This window comes from Lepisma saccharinum, chromosome 14 (genome assembly GCF_977018435.1).
Source record: "Lepisma saccharinum chromosome 14, izLepSacc3.1, whole genome shotgun sequence".
Taxonomy (NCBI): domain Eukaryota; kingdom Metazoa; phylum Arthropoda; class Insecta; order Zygentoma; family Lepismatidae; genus Lepisma; species Lepisma saccharinum.
The window spans coordinates 47,233,314-47,251,998 of NC_139242.1; the positions used below are offsets into that span (position 1 = coordinate 47,233,314).

The 18,685-nt window shown below is 36.8% G+C and overlaps 1 protein-coding gene across 1 annotated transcript; it reads right to left on the reverse strand.

Annotated features, from left to right (window-relative positions):
* Nucleotides 1-1,653: 1,653 nt before the first annotated feature.
* Nucleotides 1,654-4,258, reverse strand: LOC145998528 (uncharacterized). The gene is made up of 2 exons (XM_083134954.1): nt 4,232-4,258; nt 1,654-2,230 (listed from the first exon to the last, which is right to left on the reverse strand). Exons 1-2 carry the CDS (start codon nt 4,241-4,243, stop codon nt 1,841-1,843), a joined length of 402 nt encoding a protein of 133 aa, XP_082991080.1. The 5' UTR covers nt 4,244-4,258; the 3' UTR covers nt 1,654-1,840.
* Between the last annotated feature and the right edge of the window lie 14,427 nt (nt 4,259-18,685).

The window sequence follows — 18,685 nt, forward strand, 5'->3', positions numbered from 1 at the left end:
GCGTTCAACCCACAAAATATTCTACTCAAATACAAGCATTTGCCACCCCCAATAAACACTGCAATTTTAAAACCCAAAACTATTAAATATTCTCCTCTTTTTTTTTTAAATGTTACTGAAGTCGTAAATATAGAAATCTGTTATGCGGTGCCGTAAGTTGATAAACAATGTTCATATAATTTAAGAATCACTGATTCTAAGGGGGAATCAACAAGTCTTCCGGAAATCAGAGGTGTTGGATTTACCATAAATGTTTTTCTTTCTACTTCATTATCATTCATATCGCAGCACCATTAATTCGACAGGAAATAATGTTATTAAAATATTCCACATTTACTCAGAAGTGATAAATCTGTTTTCTTGCAATTGTAATAAATATTGATATAAATTAGATTTAAAGCACAGGAGATGACGCTCCTTGTAAGAAACAAGCATTTATTTTCAGTTTCAAGTCTTCCCGATACGTATACTTTTCGACAGTTCCTGTTACATTAATTTATTTACTACATGTCCATATTCAAATTCATTTTAAACAAATATGCAGTTCTGTCTTAAGATTCTTTCAAATAATGCAGAGTCGTACTACAGGAAAGAAGAAGAAGGTTAGGTTAATAAATAGTAAGATTAATAAATTAGTATATTCATTTATAAATCTCGTTGCGTATTCCCCTGCGGAAGGATGACACTCAAAATCGTAAAGAGTTACATATTTAACAAAAAAATATATATATTAAAAATTAAAATGGTCATTTTGATGTAAATATTACGATTTGGCTTCTCAATATCTGGACGAAGCAATAGCATACTAAGTAGGTTATAGTCATTGTTGTTATAGGCCCAACAACCCATAAATTCTGATGGGCTCTATTGGGTTCCGTGACCGGAAACTTTCTTCTTGCACAAATTAAATTCGGTCCAAGTTGGATATTGTTTCATTTCAGTATCGATCTGAGGCCGAATTGAATTACTTTAAAGATAAAAATGTTCTTTACAGTCCAGAACCCATTTACGCATTCTGTTTCTCTCTTCCGGACCGGAATTGAATTTGTTTACAATTCCTGGACTCAGGTTTAACTAATTACAGATCAGGTGCATTGATGTGTATTCCACAGTATATTGTCTAAATGAAATATTTCAAATGAACTTGGATGCCATCCCCCGAAATTACCCTATACTACAAACTTGAGCTAAATATATCCTAAGAGCTTAACATGTGTCCACTTATCTCCCAAGCTATTGGCCGAAGAGAAAATATTGTATAATATATATTATATATAGTCAGTACAGCGTGTTACGACGCCAGGGGATCCCAGGTTCTATAGGACATGGGTGTTCTTTGTGAGTGTCAATAATGAAGTTCGTTACATCATCATTCATCTTAATCGTCGCGATTGGCCAGAAGTGACAGAAAAGCGACGCTAACAAATCAAATCAAACCTGATACTTGATAATAGGCGCAGACTTTGGGGGGGGCACTTTCTGCCCTTTCTGCCCCATCAAATTTACGAGGGACAGATTTTATATATATTTAAACTTATAAAATATTGTTTATTCCAACCTTGCAGCCCCAAAATTTATCTTAAGTTGGCGCGTCTGTACTTGATAATAAACACGAACACAATAACATATTTCACTTCATGTGATTGACATCCGTAACGCTGAAACAATGCTTTAGTTTAGTCATAAATTATTTATTATTCAAAAGATACAGCAACACTTTAACATGAACATATTTTCTGAGTTTCTTTTTTGTTTCCTCAAACTAGAATCGCTAAAATGACGCAAGAATGAAAAAGTTAGCTCGTGGAGCTATCATAGTCAATGTGTGTGGGACAATGCCTCATCGTAGAAGAGCAGGAGCGGCCACGTATCTAGCTGTATACGCCGGAGCGCCGACGTATCTAGCTGTGTACGCGGGAGCGCCGACGTACGCTTGGGCAGCCACTGGAACATGGGCGGCGTCGACGTACCTCACGGGGGCTGCGAAGGGAAGGTGGGCAGTAGCCACGTACCTCGCCGGAGCGGCAACCACGGGTGCAGCGGCGACGACAGGAGAGGAGTATGAGAGGTGCCGGATCGCCTGAGAGCTGAATCCGGTCACGACAGGTGTTCCGGGAAGGAAGTGGGCAGATCTGGCCACCGGAGTGGCTACAACCGCTTCCGCTACCACCGGCTGGACGACAGCTCCCGGGGCAGCCGAGGCTGCTGCGAACAGAAGAGATACCAGCACCTGGAAGATAAAAAATAATTATTTCTAGCTTGCTCAGTTCGTTCTGTCGAAAGTCCCATTCCACCCTCATATTCTCCGTCGCAAGTCTAGTTCCACCCTCATATTCTCCGTTGAAAATTCCGTTCCACCCTCACATTCTCCGTCGAAAGTCTTGTTCCACCCCCATATTAGCCGTCGAAAGTCTCGTTCCTATCCCGTTCATCTTCTATTAATTACTACTCTTCTGAACTTATGGCTTCAATTACATTGCCTCTAACTATGTTGAAACTAAGGACTTGAAGTGGTTAGTGGCATGAAAGAAGTTTTACAGAAATTCTCAAAGCGGAGCTTTATTTTCATTCCACTCCTCGCAAATAAGCAATTTCAGCTCAGTCCTACAGGACTGCTACAGTAGATAATGTAAGCTAAAAAGCCACAACCAACGAAATATTCTTCCTCTACTTTCCCCTCACTGTTCATATTCACGACAAGAAATGAAGATTTCTAAAAACAAAACGCACAAGTTAAAACTAACTATAGGAAAAGAGAGACCAGTAAATGACATTATCTTTCAAGAGGAAAACAGACTATGAAAGTAGAAAGTGTAAGAATAAAAGAAGAGCAATAGTAGATTGAAAAGGAAGAGAGAAGAACGCGGACGGATTAATTAAGTGAACAGAGAAATAAAAGGAGCACAATTGGATGTAGATTTAGGAAGTACAGAAATTCTAGACATGGTATAGAAGAAAGGTTAAAAAAATAAAACAAATAAATCAAGATATTACGTAAGAAATAAAATAGAAGAATAGCAAATGTAATTGGGATATCAAGTAGAAACACTAAGAAAATAAATTGAGAATAGGTGTCCACCCCTGTTCAAATGAAGCGGCACATATTTCACCTGTTAAACCTTATGAAGTATGCCACTTTATGTGAACAGGAGTGTATAAACAAATATAAACTGAGAACTAAGAATGAAAGCAGGAAAATTGGATGGAGAAAAGGTAGAAAGAAATGTGGACAGTGAATGAAAATATAAAAGGGGAAAGTGGTAAAACCCGATTAGGAAGGAAAATGGAAATCAACACAATAAGAAAAGTGAAATGTAACACAAGCTGAGACATAACAAAGCGAAAGGAAAACAAATATAGAAGGAATATTTAGAGAATGGAAACTTAATGAAGAAACGTGGAAAGGAATAAGTCAGGGGTTTTCAAACCTTTAGCTGTCGTGCCTCCCCTGCACTGCCACGCGCCTCCCCTCAATAATAAGAGATAAAATGCATATGATGTGACCATGAAAGATCAACATAAAATCTCTTCATGTGTGTATTTACTGCTGGTACATATACAAGTAGTGAAAGTATAATGTGTGTGAATTTACAGGCCGTGTATATTTTCTTTTATAAGCTGGTGTCATTTCAATCAACAATACGATATTCACTAGATAATAAGTACAGATACAGACAGTAAGATAAGCTGAATAATATTGTTAAAAACCGGCATACATCAATGTTTAGATTTCTTCATTAAATTGTAGGCCTGTTTCTTCTAACATGCTCAATGCACAAGAACAATGCTTTCGTCTTTAATCCTTCTCTTACAAAGCAGCAACTTCCTTTTGAAGGCTGACATCTTGCCTGATAGTTGCAGGATACCCTTGCACATTGTAGATATACATTGACAACAATCAGTTTGTGAAAACATGAGAAAGTTATGTCAATTTCTGTAGAAAGGCACTTTCAATGATGCGTTTTCAGCATTTGCATAGTTTTCTTCTACAAGGTAGATGACATTACAGATGGACAACCAACGCGAACTGCCGTAATAGAGGAAAATAAATTTGTATATTTTAATCACATTTTAAACTTTCAGGAAAAAATAAATATTTCTTTCGGAATTCTCGTTCCTCCCCTGCAAAACTTTGGCGCTTTACCAGGGAGGCGCGCTTTACAGTTTGAATACGACTGGAACTCAATACCATGAAGAACTCAAAATTGTCACCATCAGAGGCAATACTCACAAGCTTCAGCATGTTGAACAAGTATCGAGTGATTGACAATACTGCCATATGTCATGGATTCCAGCTTTATATAAGCGCGTTATTCTGCATTGCAAACCTGTCATAACGGGCATTCTTGGGAACGCAAAATGGGATATCAGTATGCAATAAGCCTCCAAGGACGCGATGCGGAGACAACTCGCATCGCATCGCCAAGTAGTAGCTCTTAGGTAACGAATGGTCAATGTTGAAACAACAAAACACTGTCTTGGCAAAGTTGTTAATATCCAAACATTGAAACCATTTTCGTAATAGAACTAAATTTTAAGGTTTTCCCATGGCGCGTCATAATGACCCGATTAGCTCTAGGTCAGTGGTCTTCAACCCATGGCCCCCGAGCCAGAGGTGGCCCGCAGAGCCCTTTGCCGTGGCTCGTGCCAGTTTGAAAAATTAAGTACTTAACATAAAGGTTGGTATTGCTGCTACAACCAGTTAGGTTCTTCTAAGAGAACCAAACCCAACTCACCTAACTTACAAAAAAAGATAGCGTTCAAGAGCATTAAAGTGCTAAAGACGCATACAGTCAAACTGAAACATACAGAAAGAAGAAACCTATCTTCTTTTGTTTTGTGAAAGAATCAAATGACACCCTTTTATCCATTGTTGATTAAAGAACTAGCTTCCATTGAAATTCACCTCTGGGTTATCAACTCTCACTAAATGAACGAAGAGTTAAGAACAAAAATAAAGTTACTATTATTTAACTCCCGTTTATTTCGTCTTTAGAACTCATCTTTCTTGCTGGGTACTGACTGTAGGTCCTATGGAGTGACAAGTGTTGCTTGGAAAAGAAACCTCGATAATAAAGGCAACCTTTCGAACAGACGCGACACGATTCGCTTGTAGCTTGCGTGTCGCTCGGATTGGGCTGTTCTCGTGCATCGTGTTGCCTCGGTCTGTTGTTAGGGTGTGAACGACGAATGGTTGCTTATAGGAAACTTCGATCAGCAACATGTTTTCTGTAGCATAACGTTTCCTATCACTGCACTATAGTGCGCTAATTGCTAGTACTGTTGGGTAGTTCAAGATTAAATATACAAACCCTCGAAAACTACCATATTTGTTTCTATGTTTAATCTTAGACGATTATACATCAAGTTAACAGTTGCTTTCTATCTTGGGTCCACATTTTTTCGTTCATTTGGAAAAATCGTGCAGAATCATGAAATTGATAACGTTCACTGGGCAGATTCCATGATAAATTTTTGATAATTTTTTTGTGTAAATATTCCTAGACTCGAAACTTGGGCTGAGCCGATACCGATACATCGATATCTGAAAGTATCGGTTGCAATTCATCTACCGATACCAGCCGATACTTTTCCTGAATATCGGTCTTTCACGGGGTCGGCAAAAATACTGCACGGCTCTCGTGGAATCGAATTATCCTGAAAATTATGCAAAATTCAACTTTCTTTTTATTTTCTAACAATTTTGTACGGAAAACTGTATTTTGTGATTACATAATATCTATTTTAATATTCTGATATAATTCTTGAAATATTTTAGAGCAAATTTCTTGATAAATTGATGCATATAATTGGAGAAGAATATTTACACACCAATATTGATGAATATATTTTGAAGAAATTTTAATTATTGCAATTTTCAACTATTGGCATCCGTATCGTTGAGAATCGGTATGAGGATCGGTTCAAAGTGGTTTCGGCTCATCCCTACAAAACTATAGGCTATATGTTACATCAGTGATACATGATTCCTTTGAACCGATTCCTTCTCCCATATGAAACAGGTTGATACTAATTCGAGAAATCAAGATCACTCCTGTACCCCATATCTAGGGGCTATCCCCACCCCTTCACTAAATCGATTACGTATATCAATTCTTATACTTTTACCAAAATTCTTCTCGAACAAAAAATTGAAGACAATACGTTTTCAAACATTCCTCATAAGAAATTTTCAATACAAATTAAGATTAATACATTTATTTGTCAACTGGAAAAATATCCTTTTGGGCAAAGAAAACGGATCATTAACCATCAACGAAGTAGCAGCAATTTCTGCGATTAAAACTTATAATACAATTGAATAGCTTTGAATTATAGGCTTAAGAATATTTTTTCCCCATTTTGTACAAATTGCCATTGTCAAATGTACCCTGCATTGGAACATTAATAGTAATAAATTAATATGGCAGATCTCAACTCCGTAATCCGATTCTTGGTCTCGAGACAAAAAAAAAATACAAATTTCGCAAACATTTACATACATAAACTTAAGTAAAGTTTACGTTTATTTTGCGATGTCGTATGTGTCTTTCAAACTAGCAATTTTCAAGTACTTTTAATTAATATATAATGCAATGCAATATAAGATACATGAATACTGAAAACTGCTTCAGCCAGGTCGACCGATCTCTCCAGCGAATTTCCAGATTCGTTCTTTGTGAGTTTCTCTTCGTGAATCGCTGATCCTCATAGTCGCGATTAGCCAAAAGTGACTAATAAACCAAAAACGTCGCAAAATAATAAAAAAGTTGTAACACTTGAAAACTGTTACTTTAACCTAATAAAATATAGAGGACATTTTTCATTGTTTAAAGATGAAGGACCAATTTATCGAAACCTAATATGCTGATGTTACATGGCAAGAACAAGTAGAGAGTTGGGTGCACACTGAATAGTCGAAGGAGACTGGGAGACTCGTGATACAAATTTGGAGATTAGAGAAATAAAGATAATGTGGTTCTGAAAATGTGAAGAATTGAACGAGAGAAAGTTTGGAAGTAACATGGGGAGAAAAGACATAACTAAATAAGACAGGACGGAAAAAGGAAAGAAATACGAAAATAATCGGTGATGGGTAAAATAGAGAGATCGTGTTCTTGAAACTCATACTTCTGTATATCTCCCCACCTTATAATTTATCAGTATACAAGTCCTGGCCAAAAAAAAATAACAAAATACCTGATAATCCATTTACAAAATTGTATTTTTATATATTCTAAGCTCAATATATATTTTACAATAGTGTTTGGTTATAATTTCCTTTCAATCTTCTTCTATTCTAAGTGACTATGTTATTTTTCCCAAATATGGAAAGAATATTATTCGAATTGTTTCTAGTTTCTTTATTCTTAAACCTTTGGCCCTAACCCATCTCTCAGAATTTAATGTATTAGTGCAATTACTGCCATCTATTGATCAACTTCCCATTCACAATATCTTTGAACAAGAACAAGATGATACTTCATCAAATCTCGATTTGTCTCGGTGTCTTTTCCAGCCATCATGGATCTTAAGTTGAGAAACTAAAATATGCTGACCAAGGCAGTAATTTATTTTATAAAAAACATAAACTAACGTAACGTTTCAACCTTCTAGCAAGGTCTTCTTCAGACTCTGTATCAAGTACAAAAGTCTTGATTTTGACTTTTGTACTTGATACAGAGTCTGAAGAAGACCTTGCTAGAAGGTTGAAACGTTACGTTAGTTTATGTTTTTTATAAAATAAATTACTGCCTTGGTCAGCATATTTTAGTTTTTCATAATCATGGAAACAAGGCTTAATGGTGTTATAACTTAAGTTGAGGTTAACGACCTTAGTCAGTAAACAGGAAATAGAGTTGAGTATAGTTTAATAGCTTCTGAATTGTAATCCCCCTTCAGTTAGCTGGAACTAATTTTCATCCACCGGGACTCAAGGGCATCCATCAACACGCTGGCAGACACCTGTCGAAATCTCTAGCGCCAGATGATATTAATCAGGGTGCAAAGCGATACCAATTTCCATGCAGAACAAGCAATAAGTATCTTACAGTGCTATGGAAAAGGTTGGTGGACCGCAAATTCCGTGTTCAACATTTTCTGCTGAGAGCATTGTCTCATTGTGATGACTACGTAACATATTAGAGCATTTCCTCTCTCTTTTTCTTCCCTTTTTATCCTTTTCATTTTCCATCTCTTTCTCTTTGTCTCTTTCTTCCTCTCCTTCCCCCTTTTCTCATTCCCTATGTCTCTCATTCTCTATTTCTGATTTTCTTTCTCTTCCTTATCTTCTTTCTTTTTTTCTCTCTCTATCATTTGATTTTCTCTCTCTTTCTCTTCCTTTCTCTTTTTCTTCTTCCATTCTCTTTCTCTCACGCACACTGTCTCTCTTACTCTACAATTTCATTTCCTCCTATTTTTTACTTTTTGTCTCTCTCTCTTTCGTCCTCCCTATTTTCTCTGTTTCCTTCTCATGTTTTCTCTCTGCCTTTATCTTACTCTCACTCTGTTTCTTGCTTCTTCTTTCTTTCTCTCTCTCTCTTTTGCTTTTTCTCATCTCCCTTTCTTTTCCTTTATTTCCGTTTGTCTTTTTCCTGTCTCTCTCCCTCTCTCCTTCTTTGGTTCTCATTTTTATTTTCTCTCTTCCCCTCTGCCTCTCTCTCTATGTGTGTTCTTATATCTCCAGTCATCAATTTCATCTCTTCATCCTTCAAAATTTGCAGAGGACCACGTCAATTGAGTTGTTGTTAAGTCCAAACTATGGACACAAAGGCTAATATGGACGGGGCCTACAGTTTGAAGTAGGATCCGAACCACCAGGTGCCTCCACCGGGTATCGAACCCGGGACCCTTTGATTAGAAGGCGAGGGCAATCGATGCGGCGAATTGCATGATAAGATAAGTTTGACAGATAAGACACGCAAAACACTATTATTGCTTTCTGTCAGTTTTTTCTTCAGTCGTTCCAAAGACACCATGGATGAAGGAAGCACTATTGATAAATATGGGGCATTCAATGTGAATTTACTTTTATAATTGAAGGCAAATCTGTAAGCTGTAAGCTTATCCTATCTTTTGAGTGAGCAATCTAAAATTGTCATTTGCATAAAAATTCAAGTATTATACATAATTAACTTAGAAGTTAGTAGGTATTTTACGTATTGTTCGTTTATTTTAACTTTTTTATTTAATTTTGTTTTGTATTGTGTCCCACCCGTGACACCAAAAGCAATTAATTTCTCCTTTTACTGTTACATTTCACCCTCAACTCCATTATAGTATTCAAAGGCCAATTGCCTTCTCTCTTCGTCATAAGAAATTTATTTTTCATCAGCCCACCCGTGGCAATGTAATGCCCCATATAATTTCAGTGTATGATGTATCACCACCCTCGATTTCTTTAAGGAAACACTCCTGCGCGGAATCGAGGCTGGTGTGACCAAGCAGTGGAAATGTCCCAGAGAGAGTGCTCTATGCGCCTTGAGGACGTTTATTATATATATATATATATATATATATATATATATATATATATATATATATATATATATATATATATATATAATTACCAGCAGCATTTCTTTCAATTGAATAGATAAATATTTTCACCTGAAGATTATTCATTTTCTGGTGTTGACAAACTTTGCAAATTCCATTAAATATAACAAAGTCCTTTTAAATCCTTTTTATACAGTTCAATGATACATTTACATGCTTTAACCTAAATACACAAACAGAACCTACATCATCTTCACTTTCAACAGTCTTACCAATTTTACCTAACGAACCCAATAACAATAAATTTAAGGCGTGTGTGAGCGTGCAATAACTACAATGAAATGTGTTTGTCACTAACATAAATTTTGGCTCTTATTTACCAAAAGACCCACCCATTACCTGAAGTGTTCGAGCTGTGTAATGTATACGGCGTGCTAACCAGAACTCGAGTGAACGAGATTTCTAGGTCCCTTATGAACACTCGAGTTCGTATCCGGTAGCACCAATCAGAGCACGTCTGACGTCATATATATTCTCTTACATCTAACTGTAGAGTTCGCTAGTAACACCTAAATACACTCTGGCCGGCAGAGCCCTTTGCCGTGACCGGTGCCAGTTCGAAAAATTAAGTACTTAACATAAAGGTCGGTATTGTTGCTACAACCATTTTCGTCGTCTTCTTCTAAGAGAAAAACCCAACTAGCATAACCTAACCACCACAGATTATTACCACACCCCCAAAAAGCTACCAGCCAATGGCAATGCTTAAAATAGTTGTAGCAGCAGTCACTACCTAACAATAAAAACCGGATTAAGTAAATGATAGATAGCAGCACCTTACAGTTCTCAATACTATACTTGTAGTCTAGCTTCATGGCCCGCGAGCGTCATTGAAATTGTTAATGCGGCCCGCACTGTCTGACGAGTTGAAGACCCCCTGCTCTAGGTAATGGTTGATAGATGTCAGAACGATTCGTTATCATAATAACAGCACAAGTCGACTTTTTTAAGATGTATTTTATTTACTGAATTAAGCATTTATGTACATATTAGTAACCTCTTTATGAAGATTATGATTTTGAGAGAACTAATAGAAATTTATGTTATTGTTAATACAAGTTCAAGTATTTACTGCAATTTGTTAACCGGATTACAACAACAAATATGTCTCCATTGACCATGTTACAATTTCTGGAAATGAAATGCGACCTGAAATTTGAGCCTGTCTAAAAACGATGCGTTTGGTCATCTCCACTAAGAATTAAAGGTGAGATGCCCCACATCATAAATATTGTATAAATCAAACAGAAATAAGAGTCTCTGTGAAAAACATGTACCGTACGTTACCAAAAGCAATCGTTTTGTTGAATGAAAAACAAAATATTTCAAAATCATTAAATAATGAGAGAAATTGAAAATTTGTATTATCCGTATTATTATTCCCAGGCTTATTCGTAGTTCTTTATTTTCCACTTTCACAAATGTTACACCTATCACCATACAACATGCATGTTTCGTGCATGCACTTCTAACAGTGTACTCTGGATGTTGCCTTTTCTCAGTTTTTCAAGCATTCTAAACACTTGAATTCCTTTCCTAATTGTGAATTCACGTTTTCTTCGTCAGATGAGGATTCCAGAGAATTGGTTCTTAGTTTATCGTCATCATTTATTGGCTCAACTTATATTCTTCACCGTGCACGTTCCCCTTAATTGATGATTTCTTATTCCTCGCCTGAAATTTCTTAGATTCTACTCAAGACTTTACGAAATATATTTATTTAAAAAAAATATTACAATTATTTCTTAAAAGCAAATTAGGAATATTAGGAATAAAAGAATGGGACATCTCTTTTCACATCTCCTTTCTCTGAAACGGGGAATTTTTACTTTTTGTCGAAGGAGAGTTGCCCCGCTATGTCGAACTCTGAGAAAACGACATGGCAGAGAAATCGTAGAAAACCATTTCTTTGTACGCTTCTTTCACCATTTAGCACAAACGGGGCCAAATTAATCATTATTGTAGAAGCACAACAGTAAAAATAAGTTGATATTTTACTATTGAGGTAGAAAGGTGATGGAACTTGCCTTTTGCCTCGATTGTCTAAAAAGATGAAAAGACACGTCAACTGAGATATCACACACGATAACATTGAGAACAACGAATAACAAATTCTCGCAGAAATTACAGTGCATGGGGTATCACTCCTAGTGGGGTATCTCACCTGGAATGAGCCTAATCTTAATATATTATCTTAAGGAATAATATTAAGTACAATTTTATGCACTTTTACATATTCATGCCAACTTTTGTGATACAATATTTTCTTTCGTATAAACATATTTTCTAATTGTTATTAGCACCAAAACAGTCAAATAAAAATTGATGATTACATTGTAAAGCCATTTAACGCTTATTGGAGCTCTGTTATCTCCTACTCCAGACAATGGTACAGTTTATGACCTTTCATTAGTTATAATGCTCCACGTATGGGAAACTGATAAGATTTTTAGGAAGATCTGGGAGTAGTAAAGAATACTGGATATTTAGTCTCGTACTGGATACGCACATATACACATTAATCCCATCCTCTAAAGTTAAATGAATTGAATGACGGGGGCAGTGGCAGTGATTAGAGGAGCAGTTGTTCCCCACTTCTTGCCATTTGTGTCCCCGCACTATGCTAAACCTTATCGTCAAAAGGAAATATACTGTCTCCCCCCTCCGCACCACAGTTTTGGCATCTTGCCACAACCCGGTTTTGGAACCCAATCGCCGCCACTGGACGGGAGTAATATTCCCTCAATCTCATATTTACATAGTTTACAGGGATTGCCAGGAAATCACAGTACATCCCTGAATCCTACGCCATATCTCTCTTAAAGGTACATTTGCAATATCAACCAATTAGTACTATTGTCCCTAATTAATAACTTTTTCTAAGCCAATCAAAGATTTATTGTAAACTTTAAAGGTCTATGGCGGAGTCCTTATTGAACAATGCGTTTACTCTCTAAAGAACCACAGATGCGTTCATAGATGTCAGGATAGGATTATATTATTTTTCTCGCAAAAATACTCAAAAACTAAAGAGTTCATCACCATTTTATTATCTATTTCAGTACAGTAACCGAGCCATGAACATTTTAAAGAACACGTGTCAAAATATTATTTCTCCAAATATAATTTAAGTATTTAATTCTAATTGTTGTAAATGGATTTTATTTCCGAACAGTTTTCATCAGTTGCGTATGATTCAGGATGCACATTTGCATGCTAATCTGGTCACAAGTTAATTTGCACCCTTCTCTCTCTCTCTCTTTTAATCAGTAGCGCTACGGGACTGTTTGGTTTGTATTGGTGCATGCACTGGCGTACGTAGGGGTGAAGTTATGGGGCCTTAAAATGAGCTCGAATACAATTTTTGTCTTTGAATAAGTTTTGAAACGAAAGTTAAAAATGTAATATCCAACTTTACAATTCGAGCCTCTCCGAAGAAAAATCCTGCGTATGCTAGTAGTGCAAGAGTGGATAAAATATTGTAGGATGACTCTGCTTCCATGATAATAGCTGCCAATTTGACATATGACTTTTACTGCAAACACTAATTCATTTGCCTTCTTTAAAAACCTATCAAATATGCTACTCAGAGGGATAAGAAAATCATTTCACGATGGGTTAGTGCCTACTCTTGCCCCTCTTTTGGCTACGCCTTTGACTTTCAGCATAGATATCGGTGGATGTCGGTAAGAGTATTGGCATCGGTATAAACTGGTATCGGCTTAGCCATACTATAAAGGAAGGCTAGGAGAGATAAGATTAAGAGGAAGGCCGAGGAAAAGATGCTTGAAGGATGTTGACGATCTCAGGAGTATGACTGTGAGAAGATAGAGAGGCAGAGTAGAAGATAGAAGAGAATGGATAACATTTTTGAGGGACAAAAACCCTTCAAGGGCTGTAGCAACCAAGGAGTAAGTAATAGCCGTAAGTTGCCTTCAAAATTTCCCACTCTCGAAGAAAACATTCCTCGATATATCTCCAAGGGTGTGCACGAGAACGTTGCGTTCGGACGAAAGAACGCCACTGGACACACTGCTCGAAATGTCTGCCATGGCAACAAACAGAAGACGGGAAGCCCGGAAAGAGCATGACGCACGCAGACAAGAGAAAATTTACAACGTACGACGCATTCGTTGCTTCTTTGTTTCTGTCCTATTCGCCATCTTGTCTCGCTATTAGATTAGAACTCCATTCAGGCTGCGGATGAAAGCTGGCATCTGTACAACAATAATAAACTTTTCATTTGACCTATATTCTTTGTTTTCATTGTTTTTACGCACTCTGCAATAGTCAACAATAGAAGCAGAAAGGGAAGGTGGGGGGGGGGGCTATTTCATAAGAACACTTTGTCTCCGTGCATCAGATTTCTTATGCAAAAAAATCTGTTTTTCCTGCACGAATTAGTTGAAATTATAATTTGATTTGAACAAAAAACATTCATTCAAAAACGTCTGGTAATTTTATGATATGTTCCATTTTAGATAGTAATGACTCTGTCCTTGTAAAGTGTTTTTCAGGAACTTGTAGAGCTAGAAAGATAAAAATTGGTGTTTTATCGTTTTCGATATCGTCTGGAGTTGGTCTCAGTCTCGGTTTCGTACTGATATGCTAACTTCAGTCTATTCAGTGGCGTGAGCAGGATTTTCCTAAGGGGGGAGTTATACCTCTATTCTTCAGTCAGCCTTATATTTTCCTGCAATTTTTTTATTTTATTATAATTTTTTTTTAAGGAAGACCGAGTCAAAATAAAAGGGCATATGATCCCTACTAATTCTCGTCTCAATGTTAAAAAAAAAACAGCTCAATATTGTCGTGTCGTGTCTCGAAATTATTGATACCAAAATGTAAAAAAATAACATTAAAACAAATTTAAAACACCAAGTCACTCAGTTACCCTTAAATAATAAAGCAATTTTAATTTTAAATATGGGTAAACATTTAATATTACTCTAATTTAATTCTAATACACTAAAGTCTCAAATTTGACAAGACTCTCAGATACTTAAACTATTTCCCATCCACAGTAAGTACGAAGCTACTGTAAACAATACCATGTGATTTGTAAGAAATAATTCCCTTCTTATTTGTTAACCGCTATTTTCTGGCCCATATGTATGTTTGTCGTTGCTGTAAATCTCATAATTTAAGGTTCCGCATCTTCAAGTTTTTATCATATGCACTATACAGTATTCCTACCCAAATTTTTCTGCACAGCTTTCATCAGAATAACCAATGAGTTTTCTCGCAAGTCATGTGTATTTGTTTGTATTTCCTTCATTCTTGCAACGGACAGAGTACAGGTCTCGAGATTTGCTCATTATGGTATAAACTAGTCCACTTGGTGAGTCTGTCCTGTATTACGTGATCTTCATATACGTAGATATCAAGGAGTTCAGCTTAAAAATAAACACACCAAGAGTCAATATTCATCGCGTTGCGTCTAGAACAAGACAATTGATTTCGCGTGATTGGGTTGGTATATCTTAAGGGGCAATGAAGTCATTCAAATATCTGGAAAGTTGTGTTAAAACACATTACCAATGAGCAATGATACTAAACGTCTTTTACAGATCCTTTTGTGGGAACATCGATACCAATTTAGCAGATATGTTATTTTACTATTTAGAATCTGCCTTGATGAGTAACTGTTGAACGAAATTAATTTGTTTTATAATGTTAATCTGACAGGCGATGAACAGCAATTAAAACGCATTAAATATGAAATGTATGACACTACTATCTTAGTAACCAAGTATAGCATTGAACCAAAAAAGTGGTTTAAACAGCTATTTAACTCTCTCTTGTATCTGAATTGAGACAAATTCATTGACTATTCGAAGTTACGTATAAATGACGCATCCTTGAAGAGAATCGCTTCCTGAACATGGAAAACATATCGATACCCTTTGAAACTGTACTAGGTTAGTACTTATGAAATTATATTTATTTGATAGAACTTTTAGCATACAATGTACCAAGTATCACATTTCTATACTTTAAGAGCTCCATGAAGTAGTTCAGAAATGTGATCCTTAACAGATTATATGCTAAAAAATCCTTGGTTAAAATAATCTTCAGTAATAACTGTGAATAAGGTACATTAACATGAGATGTAGGCTGTTTTTAAAACAGGAATATTAATAACAGATTATTATTGATATAATTGCCAAGTAGAAGTTCAATTAGTTGGTTTTTAATATATTTTAGATGAATTATTTATATTTTAGTAACATAAATTTATATGAGTGCATTACAGAAGCGAAAATGTAACTAGACAGATCACCCATTTTAGAATACTACAAAAATATGAAATAAACTGATCATACCATATATTTGCTCCATCTATGTGTGAATATGAGAACATCTAGAAATACAGAGGCCAGCAGAAAGGTGCACACACAAATGCAGTGGAACTTCTATGCTGAGACGTAAAATATCTGCTATTCGGGAAAGAAGCTTACAATCTTAATAGCATTAAATGTTCTTTTGTGTTGAAATATTTGATTAATGAACCTTACACTTACACATAACACATTAAACGGATACGCACTAAAACATAAAGGCTTCCATGTAAATTTAACACATTTTAATCGAAGTTACGATCAATTTTACAAAATGTTCCCTCATTGAACTACGTATTTTTGGATGGATCCAGGTGGTTTGAAATAATTGCATTTCTTTCTGAGAGGAAAAAGAAGACGAACACGATTCGAATGTTGAATTGTTAACTTTCAAGCCAGAAGTGGCGGAGGGGGGGGGGGGGAGATAATAACCAGTAAAAATTTCTTTCTTTTAGTCAACGATTTAAGAATAACGTCTTTGCTTTTTACAACCCATATGCTTTTCTTCAACAGCTAACCACACTGCATATCTCGAACTTTAAGTTTCTCTTTCTGGGAGACATTGATGATATCGATTTGTTTTTATGCCATTGTAATATAAGTCTTACGCACGTCTTAAGATAAAAACAGTGTGTACTTTTAAAACAACGAATTGTAATACTTAATCTACATTATTGAAGATTAGGCACACACAGGAGATGTACTACGAACGTAGAAATTTTCAGCGAAAAATGCAATCTCGACCAGGATTCGAACCAGGGTCTCCGGCATACCGTGCCATTTCTCTAACCACTGAGCTACCGAGCCGGCCTGGCCTACGTAGTACATCTCCTGTGTGTGCCTAATCTTCAATAATTAACATCTCTACGCTGGGAGGAACCAGGCAACGTCGAAGTCTACTGTGTTTCAAAGGCAGCAGATCCCTTTGCACCGGCAGAGACGATTGCACGCAGGTAAAACAGAGACAGCGAAAATCAGGCAAGGCCAGGCCGGCTCGGTAGCTCAGTGGTTAGAGCAATGGCACGGTATGCTAGAGACTCGGGTTCGAGTCCTGATCGAGCCTGCATTTCTTGCTGAAAATGCCTACGTAGTTATTCTACATTGGCTGTAAGAATGTAGTAAGTGTAAACATATACATGCGCTCCTGAGAAATCCCATTGGTTATTCCATTGACAAATGTGCAAGAATCTTGCGCATAGGTATATAGTGCATGTGTTAAAGCCATACCATTCAACGTAGTTGCTTTATTTGAATTGTAGGACCTTATATTAAGAGCTGCACAGATAAGATCAATATATTCATGAGCAAAATAACACCAGAACTATTTCTCACAAGTCACGTGGCTTTGTGACTAGAAAAAAACAGGACTGTTGCTACAAAATTTTGTACAATACGAACATTATCCTCTTCAAAGTACTTCCCTGAACTATCGATACACCGCTCCATACGAATCTTCCATTGCTGGAAGCGGCGCTGGAAATCATTTTCTGAAACCATGTTCATGACCTCCGTCGCTTTTGTTTTCACAGATTCTACGGTCGTAAATCTGGTTCCTTTTAGTGCTGATTTGACCATTGGGAAAAAAATTAAGTCGCACAGAGCGAGATCCGGCGAATAGGGTGGATGTTCTAACAATGGGATCCCATGCTTGGCCAAAAAGAACCTTGACTGACAATGCCGTGTGGACAGGAGCATTGTCCTGATGAAGAATCCATGACTTGCTTTTCCACAAATCAGGTCGTCGTCTTCTTAGTCGCGATCTTTTTGAATCAATTCACCGACATTTGCAATGTTTGATTCCGTTTTTGACGTGCAATGCCGTCCAGGACGCGAGTCCTCCGCGATCACTTCTCGTCCCTCTTTAAACCTTTGAAACCACTGAAACACTTGCATGTGATAAACACTCATCTCCGTATACTTCCTTCAACAAACCATAAGTTTCTGTGGCGGATTTTCCGAGTTTCATAAGATACATCAAATTAATATGCTGTTCCACTTTCACACATTTTTCTGACGGACCACAGATGTACGGTTCACTTCGTCCACAAGCTACAGCGGAACTGATCGCCGCGCACCCTGGGAAATCACACAGTCCATAGGCAGGATATCACGTTATAGACTCATGCACCGCTTGACGCGCTTGCCATTTGTCGACAGCAACATCAATCCGGTTTTTTTCTAGCCACACCTCGTATATTCGATCTTACAGTGAATGGAGAATAGGTAGCCTACTCTTGAAGCACGATAATATAAATTTTGCACATTATTGCAGCACTGCTACGTCGGAATTACAGAAACTTAGAAGGTCTTTTGTCGTTGCCTCTATTAGGAAGTTTTACATCGGAATTTTTCATTGTCTGCGTCCGTTACAATGTCCATTGTTGTAAGTAATTTCTCCACATACCGTTACATATTTCTGCCTGAAAATTAAAAATTACCTCCTATTTAGAGCCGTCCGTTAGGAGGAGTCATAATATGCGAAGGAGAAATTTATACTTGGAATTCTGTTTTCCAAAGTAGTAGTAATAAAGACACAACTAAAATTACATTTCTTAAATATTTTTTAAAACTACGAGGGGCCTACCCGATGGCGCAGTGGTAGCGTCGTCGCCCTGTAATCTGCACTCAGGGAACTAAATTCATCCTATCGATTGATGCAGCAGAATGCATCAATTGATGCACTAAAGTGTGTTTTATGGCTTCTTCAAAGAATCAGATTCACATTTGATGCATTTGGATGCATTTTTATATGTCGTAAAAGAAACACGAAAGTGCATCATTTGATT